The 22002-nt window shown below is 39.0% G+C and overlaps 1 protein-coding gene across 1 annotated transcript; it reads right to left on the reverse strand.

The window, feature by feature from the left end:
- Positions 1 to 7384: 7384 nt before the first annotated feature.
- On the reverse strand, positions 7385 to 8637 carry LOC143565122 (uncharacterized). Its single transcript, XM_077052215.1, has 2 exons — positions 8120 to 8637; positions 7385 to 8011 (listed from the first exon to the last, which is right to left on the reverse strand). Exons 1-2 carry the CDS (start codon positions 8411 to 8413, stop codon positions 7790 to 7792), a joined length of 516 nt encoding a protein of 171 aa, XP_076908330.1. The 5' UTR covers positions 8414 to 8637; the 3' UTR covers positions 7385 to 7789.
- Positions 8638 to 22002: the final 13365 nt, after the last annotated feature.

The raw sequence follows: 22002 nt of genomic DNA on the forward strand, positions 1-22002 counted from the left end.
GAATCATCTCCATACCATTCTTGATCTGCTTCGAAAGGAGCAATTGTATGCCAAGTTTTCTAAGTGCGAGTTTTGGTTGAAAGAAGTTAAGTTTCTGGGCCACATTATCAATGACATAGGTATTCATGTTGATCCCGCGAAGATTGAAGCTGTTAAGAATTGGAAGCCACCTACTTTTCCCACTGAAGTTCGATCTTTCCTTGGTTTGGCGGGATATTACCGTCGTTTCATTCGAAACTTTTCAAAAATTTCATCGCCCCTCACCGCATTAAAACACAAGGGTAAAACCTATGTGTGGGGGTCAAAGCAAGAAGAAGCCTTTGAAACTTTTAAGGACATGCTTTGCAATGCTTCTATCCTTGCTCTTCCGGAAGGAAATGAAGATTTCATCGTTTTCTGCGACGCTTCTAACCAAGGTCTTGGTTGCGTTCTCATGAGACGAGGCAAGGTTATCGATTACGCTTCGAGACGCATGATCTCGAACTTGGTGCTGTCGTATTTGCCTTGACAATTTGGAGACATTATCTTTATGGTACGAAGTGTGTGGTATTTACCGATCACAAGAGTCTCCAACACATTTTTGACCAAAAATAACTCAATATGTGACAACGTCGATGGGCTGAGTTGCTTAGCGACTATGAATGCGAAATTCGCTGTCATCCTGGAAAGGCGAATGTCATGGCCGACGCTCTCAGTCGTAAGAAGCCCTTCAAATCGATACTTCTTACTTGTGTTCTTGTTCAAAATGATCTCGAAAAGCGTGTTCTCGATGTTCAATACGAATCCGTCACCGAAGGTAATATGTATGACGAGATGTCGAGTGGTGCTGAAACCCAACTTGAAACTAAACCAATGGTCTGCTTTACTTTCTGAACCGCTTATGGATCCCCAATCGTGATGATCTTCGCACATTTATTATGGACGAAGCTCACAAGTCACGATATTCCATACATCCCGGTGCGGATAAGATGTACGCCGACCTTCGTTATGTCTATTGGTGGCCTGGTATGAAGAAAGATATCGCATTGTATGTTTCTAAATGCCTCACCTGTTCCAAAGTGAAAGCCGAGCATCATCGACCTTTTGGTTTACTCGAGCAACCTCCCGTCCCCGAGTGGAAATGGGAAGGTATTGCCATGGGTTTTATCACTAAGCTTCCTTCTACCCGCAAGCAACGTGATAGTATTTAAACCTCTTATGGTCAGCTTTACTTTCTGAACCGCTTATGGATCCCCAATCGTGATGATCTTCGCACATTTATTATGGACGAAGCTCACAAGTCACGATATTCCATACATCCCGGTGCGGATAAGATGTACGCCGACCTTCGTTATGTCTATTGGTGGCCTGGTATGAAGAAAGATTTCGCATTGTATGTTTCTAAATGCCTCACCTGTTCCAAAGTGAAAGCCGAGCATCATCGACCTTTTGGTTTACTCGAGCAACCTCCCGTCCCCGAGTGGAAATGGGAAGGTATTGCCATGGGTTTTATCACTAAGCTTCCTTCTACCCGCAAGCAACGTGATAGTATTTAAACCTCTTATGGTCAGCTTTACTTTCTGAACCGCTTATGGATCCCCAATCGTGATGATCTTCGCACATTTATTATGGACGAAGCTCACAAGTCACGATATTCCATACATCCCGGTGCGGATAAGATGTACGCCGACCTTCGTTATGTCTATTGGTGGCCTGGTATGAAGAAAGATATCGCATTGTATGTTTCTAAATGCCTCACCTGTTCCAAAGTGAAAGCCGAGCATCATCGACCTTTTGGTTTACTCGAGCAACCTCCCGTCCCCGAGTGGAAATGGGAAGGTATTGCCATGGGTTTTATCACTAAGCTTCCTTCTACCCGCAAGCAACGTGATAGTATTTAAACCTCTTATGGTCAGCTTTACTTTCTGAACCGCTTATGGATCCCCAATCGTGATGATCTTCGCACATTTATTATGGACGAAGCTCACAAGTCACGATATTCCATACATCCCGGTGCGGATAAGATGTACGCTGACCTTCGTTATGTCTATTGGTGGCCTGGTATAAAGAAAGATATCGCTTTGTATGTTTCTAAATGCCTCACCTGTTCCAAAGTGAAAGCCGAGCATCATCGACCTTTTGGTTTACTCGAGCAACCTCCCATCCCCGAGTGGAAATGGGAAGGTATTTCCATGGATTTTATCACTAAGCTTCCTTCTACCCGCAAGCAACATGATAGTATTTGGGTAATTGTTGATTGTCTGACCAAGTCTGCTCATTTAATTCCCATCAAAGAGACTTATTCTGTTTTATCATTTGGCGCGTATCTAAGTTGAGAAGATTGTTTGTCATCATGGAACTTTGTTATCCATTATATCTGATCGCGATGGTCGATTTACTTCTCGTTTTTGGAAATCACTTCAATCCGCTTTGGGTACTCGATTGGATCTTAGCACTGCTTATCACCCGCAATCTAACGGTCAATCCGAGCAAACAATTCAAACTTTAGAGGATATGCTCCGTTCTTGTGTCCTCGATTTTGGAGGAAATTGGGATATTCATCTACCGCTTATCGAGTTCTCTTATAATAATAGTTTTCACTCTAGTATTGGTATGGCACCTTTTAAAGCGCTCTATGGTCGTAAATGTCGATCTCCGATCTGTTGGAACGAAGTTGGTGAAACTCAAATCACTGGTCCTGAATTAGTTCAAGAAACTACTGATCACATTGCTCAAATTCGTCAAAACCTCCTTGCGGCTCGTAGTCGTCAGTAAAGTTATGCTGATAAGAGACGTAAACCTCTAGAGTTCAGTGTTGGTGATTTCGTTTTACTAAAAGATTCCCCTTGGAAGGGTGTTGTTCGTTTTGGAAAGAAAGAGAAACTAGCTCCACGTTTCGTTGGTCCTTTTGAAATTCTCGATAGAGTTGGTCCTGTTGCTTATTGACTTAAGCTTCCCGTTGAACTCTCTAATATTCACCCGGTGTTTCATGTTTCTAACCTCAAGAAGTGTCTTGCCGAGGGTAATCTCCACATCCCTCTAGATGAAATAAGTATTGACGAGACTATGCATTTTGTTGAACAACCCGTTGAGATCACGGATCATATGGATAAAGTTACTAAGCGAAGCCGCATTCCTCTAGTTAAAGTTCGTTAGTATTCCAAGCAAGGCGCCGAGTTTACGTGGGAGCGTGAAGACCAGATGAAACTCAAATATCCTCATATTTTCGTTGTTGCTGATTCTCTAATTTCGGGACAAAATTCCCGAAAGTAGGGGATACTGTAACAATTCGGGTTTTCGCTTTTTCATTTGTAACCGTTACCCGACCCACTTGCGGGTTCGGGCTTTATCATTAATAAAATTTCCACAATTATCAACTTAAACTTATTATTTTATCAATATTTAAGTTCTTATAACTATCTTTTGTATTTTTTTGACCCAAAACATAAAAATTTATCTTCCCTTGTGTCCATATTTAAACATCAGGAACTTAAACTGAAAATCTCGTTATAAACCATATGTTGCACCTGGGTATCCATTACCCAAACTCTTGAATCCGACCCGTTTCATCCATTTCGCAACCCGCAACCCTATCTGATAATTTGAACTTCGAATTTTCGTTATCTTAATCTCATAGTTATCATAAACACCATATTCGTGGCCTGATTAAACGAAGACACGTGTTCAGTAATCTACAATCGTCCTTCATTATCCGATTTCAAAATTCAAACTAAACCCTAAATTCGTTTCTTATATAAACGAGTGTTTTGGCTCAACTAAAATCACCCACAGCACCTTAAGCTCGTCGCCAATTATTCCCCTAAAACTAATTACATCATCATGTTCATTTGATCACTGTTCTTGACCTTCACATCGCCGGCTCTATTCTTCATCATTTCACCTAGCACAGATCATTAACGAGGTAATTATTATACATGGATATGATCGCAATTAAGTAAGGAACAAAAGCCCTAAGGCTAAATTGATTAATATTAACAGTTTTGGAAGAATAGAAATTATTAGGGTTTATGCCCAATTTTGATTAAATCTGTTTCTGTTTATAACTAATGGGTCATGGTTTATATCACATCCGCAGGTTAGTCCACATGGTTAAAGGTGTTGGCTATGGGGTGCAGGTCGCGGGTTCAACCCCTTGCCACCCCGATATTTTAGCATTTATATATATATATATTATATTTTTAAATCATTTATTTAGTATATTAATAATAATAAAAATTAGATAAAACTATTTTATTAAAAACCGACACTATAATACATGTTTTCTCGCGTCTTTAATCCGTAAACATATATATGCATTTATAATAAACTAATAATTAATGATTTAATATATAAACTTATATAACAAGCAAATTTTATATAAATATATTTCAATAACTTATAAAACTAATAATACTTTAAAAGATGTATTTTACTTTTATATGCTATAATATATTTTATATACAATTTAACAAACTAATAATCTTACATATAACATCTTTATATCAATTATGATTAAAGGGTATAATATTAACTTAGTTAATTGTAATTTTCAAGCTTTCATAATCGATCTAGTTCACTAACTTAAACGTATTCGTATTCTCTTTGTTCCTTTTAGGCCATATCGTCAACACGTGATATCCGCATTCTTAATATTCTTTTTGACCTTTGTCATTCTATTGAGGTGAGCCACATTCCCCTATTTTACCGCTTTCAATGTTTTGGGGACATATGCGTAAAACATATTTTTATCATATATACTTATACACTAAACTGCAACTGTTGTCTTATGTGCTAACGAATTTTATACCATACTTGTTACGTGCTTATGTGCTCATTGTGAATCGCATTCGGAGAGGTTCAGCATAATCTCAGAAATAGTATGATCATACGCCATTCATTATAGCCATCGGGCTTCTCGACATCTCATTTATCTTTGCTCATTGGTTAATTTGTTTTTCTCATATAACTTGTTGCACTATCTATTTTTATATGTACACTAAAACTGGCGTGTCGCTCACTCAACCTTGTGTTGACAAAACTACTCTATTTTTAACGCATATGCAGGTCACCGTGTGATGTGAAGTTAGTTCAAGTTGAAGATCACTTAAGGAATAATGTTAGAGAAATTTAACGAGACTTATGGTTTTTGATTCATGTTTGTGTGATGCGCTATTTGTTTTTGTTTGGATAATGTCTTTGAATATTTAATTCTAATCGAATTTATTAAATAGATATTGAAATTTCTAATATTGCGTGTTAGTAACCTTGAGAGCTGCGACAATCAGCTCACGCCCCAGCATTTCCGCCGTAGGTTGGGGTGTGACGAACATTAGAAAACTCTAGATTTCTGGTATATATGGTTATAAGGTCAGGACGACTCAGGGCAGTCTCATTCGGTTTAGGAAGAAGAGGAGATAGATACAAGGAATCTGATATTTGGAACACAAAGAGAGCATTTTTTTTGGGAAAGCGTGGAGGTGAAAACAGACACTCCTTCACGACTCATGTTAGTAGTAGAACAACAAAGGATCATAACTAACCTGGCATAAAGAAACGGTGGAATAACAAAGGTGAAGGCAGAGGGTTGCCGGAAAAGTGAGAGAAGATGAAAAAGAGTGAGATGAATGAAAAAGGGTAATAATGAGGATTTAAGAGGATTTGACAGCCCCTTGGAAGTGGTGAAAATTTTTACCTCCGAAACGAATGGCTAAGAATACCTGGGTTTGGGGTAAGGGCTTCAGAAGGATATTAGAGCCAAAGGAAAAAAGAGGATAAATGGGCCTACTATGGTGTTAGTCCATCGACGTAGTCATAAATACTACGCCACTGGACTAGGGGACATGATGAGATACCTCCCGAATAGGCCTAAGTCATGAAGGGATAGCCCAAGCAAAAGAGAATAGCCCAGTAAACAAGGAAGCACAATTCTACCTCAAACATATAAATGAGCGGGAACATGGCAAATGGGGGGGGGGGGAAACAAGTTCTGTTCCCCTAAAAAGGGTCTGCCACCACCACACACCTGTCCAAGGGAGAATAACAAAAACAACCAGGCAAAAAGATATCTTCTGTGGGTTCGGCGGGAAAGATAAGAACCCACCGGGCAAGAGCGTGGTCAACGAGAGGAAGGATAATGAAGAGAACCGGAAGACTATATATAAGGAAGCCAAATGTAATTAAAAAGAGGACTTGAATCATTCTTGTAAAAGTCATAAGAATAGCTTGTAACCATTATCCTCATAAATAAAAATCATTAATTCTTTGATTGTCAACCCATTCTTTCCAAAGTTCACGTAGTTCCGAACACGTCTCGCCGATTCAACAAGGGTCTGAACAATAGGATTTTATATGTACACAAAATTAAATTCAGAAATAAATTCCTTCGAATCTACCGTTGCAAGGAGGCGACACATCAGCGGAAGAAGAAATCGATACCCACATCATATGATAACGTATTCAGATTTTTTAAACTTATAATATTTCCACTTTTTCATACAAATATTGAGGCTTGAGTATGGCCCGTCCTTTCATTACTTATTTTCCACGGACAGAACGCTTTACCCACAAAAGATTTCCGTTTTAACCATTTTATCAAATTTGCCCTTTCATTTTCAAGGCTGAGCCTACCGACACATCCCAAGTTAAGTGCGTTTTCTTTTATTTATCTCATATTATTAGTAGTTTGAAAAACCAATTTCTGATAAATATCATCATCTCCCACTTTAACGTAAAAAACTAGATTCAAGGGACATTTTTATAGCATTTTTTAAGATTTTTTTTTAAATTTTTTTATTTTTACTAAATTTTTTTTTTCAAACAAAAACTCAATTTAAACTACGACTCAAATATCTTATCCTCACACTTAAATTTTGCATTGTCCTCAATGCAAGGATAATAACGACTTAAAATAAAAATAAAACTAAAATAAAGTCGGACTACAAAAAAACTAAAAACTAAAAATTAAAAACAAAAACAAAATAAAAAAAATTAACAAGCTAGATAAAGGAAAAGACTTAGCTGGTAATATGTGCATGAAACATGATGCCAAGGTCTTCTTTCCATGAATGCCCTCTAACTACGTACGTGCTCAGCAAATGGTAACTCCTTCTCTCTCACAAGAACGCAAGCGGCCAAACAAAACAAACATCATATCTAAAGATATATCTTATCATAATGATAGATATTATGCAATTAAAGTGTTTCACATCAACCGACAAATATATAAAACATGAATAATTAGCAGCAAATAAATAAATATAAAGTATACGGCTCCACTGATACTCCATCCCCACACTTGTCTTTTTCAATATACTCTTCCTTGGGGATCATCTCTCTAGATCACTTAATCTTTCTTTTACCTAGCAAAACTCAAAAATACAAAAAAAAAAACTACAAAAAACTACGTTAGTGACTCGATTAATTATACAAACTCCACGAAACCTCCCCACACATGAACTTAATCAGGAGGTTTCTCCTTTATCTGGACCCTATCTAACCCGTTTAGTTCCACCCGGAATTTATCAAACATTAATATATCAATGATGGAACCGCAAAATATAAAATTAGAATTAAAAGTCAGTAACGGGTCAGACCACCTATATTTAAACTTACCTGGCAAGAGCCGAATGCGTTGTAAATATCGAGAAGACTGGTCGTGTTTGACATGCAAAGGTTTTTCCATTCCTGTAGACCATCTTCTAAAGTATACGCAACTTCGGTTTTCAGGTAACCTATCATACTCGACCTTCTCCCGTGGTTTTGATTCCTGATAAGCATTCAAAACACAGTCCACGGGCCGACAATAGTATTCTTACTCTAACACCACATCCTCATCTACACTATCCTCTACAAGGAGGGCCTCGAAAAACGCAACATCCTCATTAACGTCTAATGTGTCTCCCCCGTCATAATCCGACAATCCATCCAACTCCAGATTTAAGAATTCATATTCCTCATTAAGCTCATTATCAACCTTAACCATATCCTCAACACCAAACATTAGCTCGAATGACTCTCCCAATTCTATCTCTTCCTCAAACACAGGTTTCACCATAACTGATCTTAGATATGCAGCCCACTCCTCCTCGTCACAATCATCATCGGAGTCACTACAAAACTCAGTACAATTAGCAACATATACCTGTGAAACCTGAGGTGGGATTTCATCAGCCACTCGTGTCTCCGTATCCGGGATGAGCTCCTCTTCTTCATCTACATATTCCATGATTGGCTCTTTCCCTTCTTCTGGAAACGTCGGGAACAACTCGCCTAACCGATTCATGTATCCCAAATAGTTGCCTTCCGCATCATACTTATAACCAGGTGTCGGTTGCTCCTCCAGCTGCACACTCTCCTCTTCGTTTATCTCATCATCAGAGTCACTCCAAAAATCAATAATAGCATGTGAAACCGGAGGTGGAACTTCAACATCCATTTTTGTCTACGTTACTTGAATGATCTCCTCATCTGAGTGCTCAACATATTCCAAGGATCTCAACCTCTCTATTTCATCTTCTTCATCCAGTCTCCTAGAAATTTCTTCTACTTGACGTTGGAGATTTGTAATAATATCCTGGTGATTTTTGAAAATGGTATCATGCTCAACGAGCATCTTTTGGGTATCTGTAGCCATGTATTGGACCAACATCTTTTCTATCCTACCCACAGCAGTTACATCCTTATCAGAAAGGCTTTTAGAAAATTGATCATAACACTGCTCCTGGTTTTGCTGAGGTCGCTGATACGAATTATCAAAATAATACGGAAAAGGTCCCTGTGAAAAATTTTGCACCGGCTGCACAAAAGGGTTAGTACGATTATATGGACAAGCACGAGTCATATGACAACCAGCGCATCTATAACAAATAAAGCGAGAACCCTTGTATGGACAATCATAGTGTAAATGAGGATCACCACATGTATCACAATTAATGTTACTATTATATGGACATTTAATGGTAAAGTAAGGTTCATTACAAATTTCACACATAATTACAAGAATCTAAACAAGCAAAAGACACGGACAATTAGACACCTACGACTCACAATAAAAAAAATAAACACGTAAAAAGCTAATTAACTAAAACCCTAAAAACTCAAAAGCAAAAACACAATAGCACGTATATAGCAAGTAAGTCCAATCAAAACTAATAAAGCAATCGCCAAGAGTCCCCGGCAATGGCGCCAAAAACTTGATGTGCTTGAAGTAGTCAAATAATTATTAACTAAAATTATACTAATCTAGACATTAAGTAATACTCTAGACCCTTAAACTTAACTTAAGCTACTAACCGGCAAGTGAACCGGTCGACTCTAGTACAGCTAAGTAAGTCTGGATATCGAACCCACGAGACTCTATAAATTACGAAACTAGCAAATTAGACTCAACTACAAGACGTGACTATTTATTAATAATATTTGAGGGGGATTTATTTTACTAATTAATTAAAACTCTAAATACTAATTAATTAATAATTAAAACTTACTAATGATTAACTAATGTTTACTTAAATATTAAACTAATTAAAACCTAACCCTAATTAATATAATAATAATAATAATAAAACATAACCATAACCTTAAACTCAATTAATTAATTAATAAACATTTAACCCTAATTACTTTAAACTAATAAACAATTTAGAAAACTTTGATTAATTCAGATGATGAAGATAACTACCTAGGCTAGAATCCCCAAAGTTACGACAATCAATCAAATGGGAAACTTAAGTTATGGAACTGGGATCGTAAAATAGACCCTTGACAGAAAACCCGAACAGGACCCTTGACCTTCAAGAAGACACCTATGGATTTCTAACAAGTTTTAAGACTTACCAGTTTTATGAATTAAACTTCCTTACGGTTATTTAATAATTTATGTCTAAGTATCTTCATGACGAAATCCTACCTTACAGCGCGGAAATCAAAGATAGTTAAGAAGACTCAACTGACTTAATAGACTAAGCTGACAATCAAACCTAGACGGACTCCTTACAAAGAACTAAATCTAGCAATCCTGACCAACAAAGATCTATCAATAACCTATCACCTTACAACTTTCTAGGCTAGCAGCTCACTTTTATCTATTTAATTGATTTTATTGTTTCTATGATTTTAATGCATATCAATTATAAACTAGTTAAGAACACACAGTAAATGACCCAACAAAACCCTATCCTATGAAACAATCACCAAGGGTAATGTGAAACAATAAATCCAAGTAAATAAAACCAAGCAATCATATGCATCAATTAATTCAAACTCAACACTTTACTTAGAACATAAAATCCATAACGAAAAGAAATCCCAATCAAAATCAAACTGAACAAAGGTTCATCACGACCTAGGTAGTTTATGAAGTTTAGCCTAGCATCATATAGTCTAAATCAAACAAAGCAAATAAAACTGAAAACATGGTGAAATAATGAGAAACGAAATATTAAAGGCGATAAAACCCGTATTCTTCGATCTTAAACGTCTAGCTTTTCATCGGATGTTCTCTTGCCTTTAAAATCACCACAAGACTCGTAAGGTAGCTCCAAAAACTCTTCAATTCGGCTTATGGCATTCAGGGTATGTTCAGGTTTAAGTTAAAGATGTTTAAATACCCAAAACAAGGCCCAACAAGTGATAAAAAACGAAATTAAAAAATCCTCCAGCTTTTCCTAGGCGCCGCGCGACGGGATATGGGCACCCCTCCGTGCGGTGTGGCGTGCTCCACCAAGTGGGTCGGTCAGACCGGCCCGGTCTGACCGGTTCTCTGTTCTGACCTTTCCTGACGCGTTCCAGATCTCCGTTTCGGCTCGTTTTAGCTCGTTTTTCGCCCTTTTTAATCACGATCAAATCCCGGAACCTATGAAACATAAAAATGTTAGTAGTATACAAATATCGACTAAAAAAGATTAAAAACTATTAAAATCTTAATTAAAATATATAAGGGAAACATAAACATTTAGCATTATATCAATCGCCACCTAGGGTTCTATTTGGCAATAGTGAAAATCAGATCCATAATTGTCGACGTGGTGGCCATTGATGGTGATGGGAGGAGATGTAACGAAGCAGGGTTTTCATCATTGGAGTGTGTGTACAGTAATAACTTAGGGCTGTTTGGTTCATTCAGATCTGAATGAGTCAGTTCTGAATTAGCCTATGTCCCATTCACCCATTCAGCAATAACAAGAAGTCTGAATGATTCAAACCTAATATTAATACTTAAGATATTTTCTGTTTGGAACCATTCAGATGTAAACAACAGCCCCTAACTCTGTTCAAATATATTGTTTTAATATGTATACATGTTGTACTGTGTGCTTATTTGTTGTTTGTAAAATCCATGAACAGTGGCGTGTTTACTAAGATAACAGAAATCTCTCAATTAATATATATATATATATATATATATATATATATATATATATATATGTGTGTGTGTGTGTGTGATGTGGGCAAGAAAGAGGTAATTTGAGATGTATTAAGTAATGTTGGTGCATAATGTCAGTAGTTCATAGTCTAGTGTCTGTAATCCAGTCTGTAATGTTAATTGTGTTTTGTTTATGTTTAAGCGAAGTTACTGACAAGTTCGCTTATCAGGCGAACTTGTTAGTCAAGCGAAGTTAGCAACAACTTCGCCTGAACATATCAGGCGAAGTTGTCGTGTATTTATACGCTAGGTCACGGCTTGTTTAGAGTTTGTTTTAAGGTAATCGTATACAGACGTGTGTGAGTCGAGAGACGTGAGAACCAGAGAGTATTGAGTCTGTATTCAGTGATTATATCACGTGTTTCGGTTATAATATAACGTGTGTTCGTTTATTCGTATCGTGTGTTTGTTAGATTCGTGTTCTACGCTCGTAACAACCTACGCAGGGATTCCGCACCTGTGTAGATCGAGATATCCCGTGCAGATCCATCCAGGGAACCTACAATTGGTATCAGAGCTATTGCTCAATTGTGTGGTTCGGGATATTCACGCGGGTGTAGAAATCGTCCCGTTTCGACTATTCGCGGGACGTGTTTTCTGTGTTTTTGTGTCATTCTTACCTCCTACCATCGTATTCAACCCTTTACACCGTCAAAAACCTCGAAAAACCCAGAAATCAGATCTGTAGAAACTTCGTGTTCATCAGGCGAAGTTGCCGTCACTGTTCGTAGGGTTTCGGTGAAGATATAAGGTTAAGCGAAGTTATCCACAACTTCGCCTACCTTCTCAAGTTCGCCTAACTCAAGCGAAGTTCTCTACAACTCCGCCTAACTCCTAAGTTCGCTTACCTCAAGCGAAGTTAAGAATCAGCGAAGTTCTTCAGCGAAGTTAAGACTTAAGCGAAGTTATCCGTAACTTCGCCTACAGTACTTTTCAGAAGAAATTTTTTTTGTTTTTTGGGTTTCTTAGTTTTTGAGAAAGATGTCGTCAATTAACATCTCAGAGTTAGTTAAGATGGAAGTAGAAGCAGGGTCAGCTACTAAGGCCCCAAAGTTGCTTAAAGGAACCGACTTCGTTGCTTGGAAGGATCGGTTCGAACAATATGTCAAGTACCAGGATGCGAAAATGTGGGTATGCATCCAGGATGGTTATATTCCACCAACTATGGAGTACGAAGGTCGTGATCAGATCAAAAAGTACAGCAAAATGGAAGAAGAAGAGAAAAAGATGTATGAGGCCGAGAGCAAGGCTCATGCTGCTATCACTATGGCTCTTCCACAAGAGATCCTTCATACTTTTAGAAAGTACAAGACAGCAAGAGAGCTTTGGGAAGCTCTTGAGAACCGGTTTGAAGGAAATGTGGGAATCCATGCTTCGAAGATCAAATTGCTCAAAACTAAATTCTCGGTCTTCAAGTATCTGAAAAACGAATCACTTGATGATATCATCACCAGATATTATCATCTGATGACTGAACTCAGCAACTATTCAATTGCATACAAAGAAGATGAGATTGTTGAGAAGCTTCTTGATGCTCGCCCACCAAATTGGGAGATGTATACTGTGTTGATGAGAGAAGATAAAGACTTTGCTGACTATGACCTTGAGACAGCAGTTAACAAGCTCCGAACCTTTGAGCTTAACATGGTTAGAAAGGAGACACCTACGGATCAGGTTCAAGATCCAGGTATGTATGGTGCTAAAGTCAACTCTAGTTCAGGTTCGAAGACTGAATCAGCTGCCTACTACTCGAAGGGAGAGTCGGGCGCCAACTCATCACATGAGGGGCATGTGTCAGTCAACACGAATGGTGATGTTTGCTTTGTAGCAGGTGGATCTAGTGCATCTAAACCGCAAGCAAGCAAGAGTAGTTGCTCTCCAAGTATTCCTAGCAACAACTACTCTAAGATGCCTATGAGTGTCAAATCTGCTGAAGAGCAGTTTGCTCTCTATGCTTCTTTTATTGCTTCCTATGAGAACTACATTCAGGGGAAGATTGTTGATCCAGCTATGTTGGATGAAGACTATGACCAGATTGATGCTGATGATCTGGAAGAAATGGATCTACAATGGCAGATGGCTATGATCGTGAGAAGAGTGAAACGGTTTATGAAAAAGACTGGAAGAAAGTTTGTCGGTGGAAGGCCAGGGTTTGACAAGACGAAGGTAAGATGCTACAACTGTCAGCAAAACGGCCACTTTGCTAAGGAGTGCAGAAATGAGCGTGTAGAACGTGGTCAAGGCAAGTCTACACAGCATAATGGGGGTAGTAAAGATTATAGTGCCATGATTTCCAGAGAAGATGGTGAATATAACTGGAACCTGCATTCTGAAGAAATCTTTGAATAGGCAAATTTGGCGAATGTGGAAAATGAAGAAAGTGAGAAAGCTACTGGAGAAGAAAAAGCTTTCATGGCTGATGCTAAAGACCAGCTCTCCGAGGTATGTTCTAAACCTACTTGTTCTAAATGTGAAAACTTGTCTGAGCAATTAGCAACTATAACTAATCAGTATGTTAGTTTGGATGCTGAGTTTAAAATTCTAAAAGAAGATCATCATTTTACAAAAGCAAGAGAAAATAGCTATAAAGTTAAAATAAAAGCTTGTGAAAAAGATATTAAAAGTCTAAAAGCAAAACTTGCTGAAAAAATTCAAGTGATTGATCTAAGCTATGAAGTTTTGGAAGAAAAAACCAAACTAATAGCTGAAAGAGAAAAACAGATTGCTGATCACCAGGTGAAAGTGGTGGAACTGAATAGAAAACTTGAGCAGTTCAGAAATTCCTCTGCTATTCTTGATCACCTTGTTAGTGATCAAGGTTCCTCAGTTAAGAGGGGAGGAATTGGTTATCATGAGGTTCCACCACCTTATAATCACAATTACACTTTTAATCCTAGTAATCAGAAATCTGTTGACTTTGAGGTTGTTTAGACAGTTCCAATTGAGGTAACTAGTAAAGAACCAGATGTTAGTAGAGGCAAAACAAGTCCGCCTGTGTCAAGTGTTAAAATTTCTGTTCCGAGTCCGGTCTCATCAGATTCGGATAAGTCATTCGAGTCGGGTAAGACAAAGGAGGAGGTTGTATTACCAAATAGTGGAGAGAAAGATAAAACAACTATAAAGAGTTCTCCGCTAAACCCTTATGTCCCACCATATGTGAGACGAACGGGCGGTAGTACAGCCTCGACATCCAAAACAACTGTTGAAAAGAAAGTTGAGCATAGGTGTTGTTTTAGGTGTAATCAATTAGGGCACCTAGTTGCAGATTGCCCTCTGAAGCAGCGATTCAGAGGTGTGAGGCATACCAAAACTAAGACTATGCCTAATGGTAATTATAATACTGGTAAAAGTGAAAACCATTCAAAATTCAGAAATCAGACTGATTCAGGTTTTCAAAGAAACCAATCTCAGTTTCACACTACTGATAACCAAACAGTAAGTTATAATTCTTTCAATTCACAAAGGTTTGGAAGGCCTCACAATCAATCTACAAGGAGGTATACTAATAGGACTTACAGGAATTATACAGAGACTAACTTTGGAAAGCCAAAGTTCGGGATGTATAGATCCAAGACCAATTGGTCTTGGGTCCCTAGATTCTAATCTTTTGCTTTAATCGTGGAGGAACAGTTGAACAGGGCTGCCAATAATCTTTGGGTTGTGGATAGCGGCTGTTCCCGGCACATGACGGGTAACAAAATCTTGTTACACGATTTGAAACCTGTTCAAGGAGGGAGAGTGAGCTTTGCTGGAGAAAGTGGAGGCAAGATTACAGGAATGGGAACGGTGTCTAATGGAAAGATGACTCTAGAGAAAGTAAACTTTGTCGAAGAATTGAAGCACAATCTGCTGAGTGTGTTGCAGATCTGTGATAAGGAGTACACCGTACATTTTACAAAGAATGAGGCGATTTGTTGCATCTTGGTTTTCAGATACCAGAGGAGTGGATTGTGATGAAGGCTCCACGTGAGAGAAATACGTATATTATGGATATGAGGTCGACTGAAATGGCCACGGAAGAATCATGCCTTATGACAAAAGCGAGCGAATCGGAGTCCGAATTGTGGCATAGGAGAATGGGGCACATTCATCTTCGGAAGATGAACCACATTGTCAAGAATGGACTTGTGCTGGGCGTTCCCTTGAAAAGTTTCAACTTTGAAGACAAATGTCTAGCGTGCAAGAAGGGAAAGCAGCACAAGAAATCCCATCACACCAAGAAGGTCAATTCTATTGTCAGTACTCTAGAATTGCTTCACATGGATCTCTTCGGTCCCGTGAATGCAAAAAGTCTAGGAGGTACTTCTTATTGCTTGGTGATCACTGATGATTACTCACGATATTCGTGGGTATATTTCCTGAAATCAAAAGATGAAACGGCTCAGATGGTGAAGAATTTGATTACCAAAGTTGAGAACGTTATGGATAAAAGGGTTAAGTTCATCAGGAGTGACAATGGAAAGGAGTTCAAGAATTATAAAATGGAGATCTTCTGCCTTCAGAAAGGGATTGAGCACCAGTACAGCGCTCCGTATACTCCGCAACAGAATGGAGTGGCTGAGAGGAAGAATAGAACGTTAATTGAAGGAGCCAGAACTATGCTGGCTGATTCGAAGCTTCCTGTGGTGTTCTGGGCTGAAGCTGTTGCTACAGCCTGTTATATCCTGAATAGAGTCTTGACTGTTAAAAGACTTAATAAAACGTGTTATGAGCTTATGCATGGGAGGAAGCCCAACTTGAGTGGTCTTGAACCATTCGGGTCCCCTTGTTCGATTTTAAAGACAAATTCTAAATTTGGTGAAGTAGCCGATGAAGGAATCTTAGTCGGTTATGTTGTTGGGACTCCCAACAGACGTGTCTTTAATACATCGATCGGCAAGGTTGAGGTGTGTAACACCGATATCACAAGTTACAAACCGCCAAAACCAAGCAACGGACCTGCTGAGTTTTTTGACTATGATAGACTTTTTAAGTATTTTAACATACCTTATTTGGATAGTGCAGAAGTAGAAGAAAGAGTTGCTACGAAGATGATCCTTGATGAGGAAGAAAATCTAGTGCAAAGACAGCTGTTTGATAAATGTCAACCTTCCTCATCAAATGCTATCGATACCCCTACTGCCTCTCCTGAAGAAGAATTTTTCAATCCGTTTCACTCTCAGCAAGGAACAACCATTGACGAGCTCTCTTCTAACTTGGAAGACAATTTGCATGTCGGTTCGGTTCCGACCACGAGAATTCATAAAGATCACCCTTTGGAGAATGTGATTGGTGATGTGTCCTCCGGTGTACAAACAAGACGTAGCTTGAATGAGCACACCTGTGTTTACACAAGCATTAAGGAGACAGGCATAATCAACACACCTGCTTTATCAGCCAGATTGAACCAAAGAATTATCAAATGGCTCTAAAGGACAGCTCGTGGGTTGAAGCCATGCAAGAAGAGCTGGCTCAATTCAAGAAAATGGAAGTTTGGACTTTGGTTGAAAAACCAAAGAATGTGCATGCGATAGGCACAAAATGGGTTTTTAAGTGCAAGAGATATGAGAAAGGGATTATTATAAGAAACAAGGCGAGGCTAGTCGTTAAAGGTTTTAATCAACAAGAGGGGATTGATTATAATGAAGTGTTCGCTCCTGTGGCAAGATTGGAAGCCATTAGATTGTTTTTGGCATTTGCTGCTTATAAGAAGATGAAGGTATTTCAGTTAGACGTGAAAAGTGCGTTCCTAAATGGGAAAGTTGATGAGGTTGTGTACGTTGAGCAACCTCCGGGTTTTCCTGACCCAGACTTTCCAGACCACGTGTACAAGTTAAGCAAGGCGTTGTATGGACTACATCAGGCACCTCGTGCCTTGTACTCAACCTTATCAGATTACTTGCTTGAAAATGGGTTTGAAAGAGGGAAGATAGATAGCACGTTGTTCTTCAAGAGAGAAGGAAGCGACTTCCTGCTGGTGCAAGTCTACGTGGATGACATTATCTTTGCTGCATCAAAAGTCTCCATGTGTCAGGAGTTTGAGGCCGTCATGAAGAAAAGGTTTGAAATGAGTGCTATGGGTGAACTAACTTTCTTTTTAGGATTGCAGGTTGATCAGAAGAAGGATGGGATGTTCATTCATCAGACCAAGTATGTCCATGATGTGCTCAAACGCTTCAAGATGGAGGACAACACTCCATTCGATACTCCAATCTGCGTCAACCATAAATTGGGTGCTGAGACAGACAATGACGCAGATGTGGACCCAACTCAGTATCGGGCTATTATAGGTTCTTTAATGTACTTAACTGCTTCTAGGCCTGATATTATGTTTGCAGTTTGTCTTTGTGCTCGTTTTCAGGCAAACCCAAAGGAATCTCACATGAAGGGTGTGAAGAGGATCTTGCGATATCTCAAAGGCAAACCTAAGCTGGGGTTGTGGTACGCGAAGGGAGGAGACTTGGAGTTGGTGGCTTACACAGATTCTGATTATGGAGGGTGCAATCAGAGTCGGAAGTCAACTACTGGAGGATGTCAGTTTCTAGGAGGCAGATTAGTGTCCTGGCAATGCAAGAAGCAGACATCAGTCGCCATTTCAACATGTGAGGCAGAATACATGGCAGCATCCAACTGCTGCTCCCAGGTTCTGTGGATTCAACAACAGTTATGCGACTATGGTCTGAATTTCTCACTTACTCCAATTTGTATTGATAACACTGCTGCGATCTCAGTAACTAATAATCCCGTAAAGCACAGTAAAACTAAACATATTGACATACGTCATCATTTTATACGGGATTGTGCTGACAAGAAACTGATTGTGCTTGAAAAGGTGGATACGCTTGATAATTTCGCTGATTTATATACTAAAGCGTTTGACAAATCAAGATTTCAAAACCTTGTTGAGTTGAATGGGATGATCAATCCCGAGTAACCATGCTTTTTGTGCATATATAAAAAAAAAATGTCACTATCGCTTAAAATTATGTCGGTTACCTCAGTTTGAAGGACATATCCTCGGATATGTTTGGTCCTCATTTTCTAATTGTGGAGTTTGAGGGTTGCCATTAACCAGATGACTGAATGTGACCGGGGCGGTTTATGATGTGTTTTTATTCTTTCGCTGAAAATTAGTCGTTCATACTTAGTTAGAAGGACACATACTTGTATGTGGTCGGTCCAGCGGATCCATTGGATCCTCAGGATAACCGTTTACCTGAAGACTTTGAACTGATCGGGGCGATTGAAGTCAAAATTTTTTTTTTAGGGAAATGAAATTATTTTTCAAGTCTACTACTTCGTAAGAAGTTCTGTTACTATGTTTTAACAGAGAATTGATCCAACCTTGGAAAATGATAGATTTACTGATTCTGTGTGCTTAACTAGTGAAGTTATTAGGCTTAAAAGGCTTTAGAACAGTCATTGTATGTCATGGTAGCTTTTTATGGTACGTAAAAGTAGAAGTGATACTAACTAAATCTACTCGATTTTATGTGGAAACTTCTTAAGAGTTCTGCATGTCTTCATATATATCTTTCCGAATGATAGGCAGAAAAGCGATTACCCAGTCATACACGAGCCTGTTAGTGTTCTGATTCCCGTGAAGAAAGCGTGTCAAGAGACTGCAGTGATCCAGATTCGGGACTTGCAGTTGTTCTCTATGTGTTTGATTAAAAAAAAAAAAAATTGTAAGTCATTGAGACATTCTTTAACTTGAAATGTCAATCATGATGTAAGAAAGAGAACGGGAAGCAGAGTCTAAAGATCGAAGAATACTTACAACTTAATCAGACACTACGGGTCGAAGTCAATTCGGGGTGACTTGGGGAAAGCCAAATACGCTTTGAGAATAGATAGGAGGCATCATAATCTCTGAGTTGTTGCCCACTTAATTTTTGAGCTTAATTGAACTTAACTCGTATCACAGAAACGATGAAAACCATCTTAAGTTATTTACCTGCCTACAACCTGTTTCTTTATGTCATAATACAGCTAAACACGGATCTATGTGACAGTCACGTAATTAGTATGATTTCTTTTCGGATCTTTTCTAAAATGTAGTAGTCCCTATCGAGACTGAAATTTGATCCCTTGTACTTTAATTTTTAAAAGTTTTTCGTACTTAGGTAGTTTATGATTTTATAACTGGTTACTTGGACTTGATCATGTCATTTAATTCTTAAAGGGAAGTTTTTAAAACTTAATTGCAAAATGTTCAAACTATAGGGGTTTATTTTGTAAAATCGGCGAACTTGTGAATAACTTCGCCCTAGGCGAAGTTATCCACAATTTCGCCTGTGTAACTCCGCCCCTATATAAAGAATACTTAAGGTCAAACAGTTCATCACAAAATGTTCAAACTACAGTCGTCCCTCCTGGTTGAACATGGAAAAATTATAGATGCTATGAAGGAGTTCTTGGCATCTCAGGAGGAGACGAGCTGTAAAGGCGACGAGCTCAGGACAAAGAAGAAGAATGACAGAGATGATGATCCCAATACATCGAAAGGTGCAGGTGGTGAGTTGCCAAGAACTACTCAAGCTCTTGGGACAACCACAGCTCAGGGGGAGTCTGCTGGTGCAGCTGGCGATTCTGGTGGTGATGAGGTGGTGATGGTAGATGACGAGGAGATGGGAGATGATGTGATCGATGCCTTGAAGGAGTTGGATGATGATATGTTAGATGTTGATGATGTGTGTGATGATGATGTGCTGCCATTAGAAGAAATTGAGAAGATTGGTGCACAGATAGTGATAGAAGATGATGTTGAAGAAGGTGAAATAGTAGAAGAGAATGTGGAGCATGAGATACCAGATGTTGAGAAAGCTGATATGAGTAAACATATTGGAAGCGATGATACAGAATGGGAGGAGCAGCCTAGATGGAAGGAAGGCTATGCTCATTGGTTTATCAAAACGAAGAAGCCAGTGGTACCTACAATGTTCAAGAAAAGTTATAATATTAAAGGGTACGCTGAGTCAAAGAAAGGCATTATCTGTTGGTTATATGATGAACAGCTAAAAGTGTTCGTGGTGAAAAGATATGATGGGATCCAATACTTTAAGAGGACGTTGAGATCTCTAAATACCTTACCTGAGTGTGAGGTAAAGGATTTGGCCAGACTGGGGTTGATTAATAGAAGTGATGATAATATGGCCAGAGTTATTGGGAAGATAGTATGGAAAGAAAGTATTAAAGAGAAAAAGTTTGAGTTGTTAAAACCACAGAAAGGGAAATTAGTTGAAGATACTGAAAGAGGAATGAGAGCAGATGGCAAACCTTGGATGGTGATGAAATATAAGCCGATTCGGTGTTTGAAAGAGGTTCCAATGAAGACTATGCCTCAAGATGTGCTGAAAGATCTGAAATGGTGGTATGTGGATTGCCAGACTGCTGAAGCCGTGATGGAAGACGAAGACGAACAAGAAGTGCTAAGAGTGTATGATCCGATGCATCTTGTTAATTTATCTAAAGCTGATCTGCAGGTGTTAAACGAGAAGAAGATATTCTATATTCCTGCTTGGAAAGGCGAAGCGAGGAAATATCAGCGAGTAGTCACGGTCTGTGTAAGAGAGGGAGTGCATGCATGAAGATTACAAGACAAGTGCTTAAAGATAAAGATATGAAGCTACTGCCAAGGGGGAGTCTGTTGGTGCATAATGTCAGTAGTTCATAGTCTAGTGTCTGTAATCCAGTGTGTAATGTTAATTGTGTTTTGTTTATGTTTAAGCGAAGTTACTAACAAGTTCGCTTATCAGGCGAACTTGTTAGTCAAGCGAAGTTAGCAACAACTTCGCCTGAACATATCAGGCGAAGTTGTCGTGTATTTATACGCTAGGTCACGGCTTGTTTAGAGTGTTTAAGGTAATCGTATACAGACGTGTGTGAGTCGAGAGACGTGAGAACCAGAGAGTATTGAGTCTGTATTCAGTGATTATATCACGTGTTTCGGTTATAATATAACGTGTGTTCGTTTATTCGTATCGTGTGTTTGTTTGATTCGTGTTCTACGCTCGTAACAACCTACGCAGGGATTCCGCACCTGTGTAGATTGAGATATCCCGTGCAGATCCATCCAGGGAACCTACAATCGCCTGATGAACACGAAGTTTCTACAGATCTGATTTCTGGGTTTTTCGAGGTTTTTGACGGTGTAAAGGGTTGAATACAATGGTAGGAGGTAAGAATGACACAAAAACACAGAAAACACGTCCCGCGAATAGTCGAAATGGGACGATTTCTACACCCGCGTGAATATCCCGAACCACACAATTGAGCAATAGCACGTGATTGGTGAAGTCAGATGGACTCACGTGATTGGTTGAGATGATCTATTGGCACGAGGATGCATGCATTTCAAAGACCTCAATCGTTATAGTCGGAGAAGCTTACACTGAAGGGAAGATCTGATATGGAAGACGCTGGGTGATTGGTAGATTTGTGAAGCTACATGACAGATTCAGACACGGCTGGTTGACTGCAAACAGAAGATCATCAGTTAAGAGGGGGACTGTTGGTGCATGTCGTGTAACAGATGATCTTTTGTGTTTGTTAGAATTGAGAGCAACGGTCAAAGGGGAGACTGTTGGTGCATTTTGTGACCGTCGCTATGCAATTCTGAC

Source organism: Bidens hawaiensis, unplaced genomic scaffold (genome assembly GCF_021521415.1).
Source record: "Bidens hawaiensis isolate Kalapana, Puna unplaced genomic scaffold, B.hawaiensis_p1.1 tig00000097_1, whole genome shotgun sequence".
NCBI lineage: Eukaryota > Viridiplantae > Streptophyta > Magnoliopsida > Asterales > Asteraceae > Bidens > Bidens hawaiensis.

Bases quoted from the DNA above. Each gene is read 5' to 3' on its own strand.
- LOC143565122 (XM_077052215.1), bottom strand. From the start codon at position 8,413: ATGGATGTTGAAGTTCCACCTCCGGTTTCACATGCTATTATTGATTTT. The intron at 8,012-8,119 runs GTATATGTTGCT...CCTGTGTTTGAG, and splicing joins TCCCACCTCAGGTTTCACAG to GAAGAGATAGAATTGGGAGA.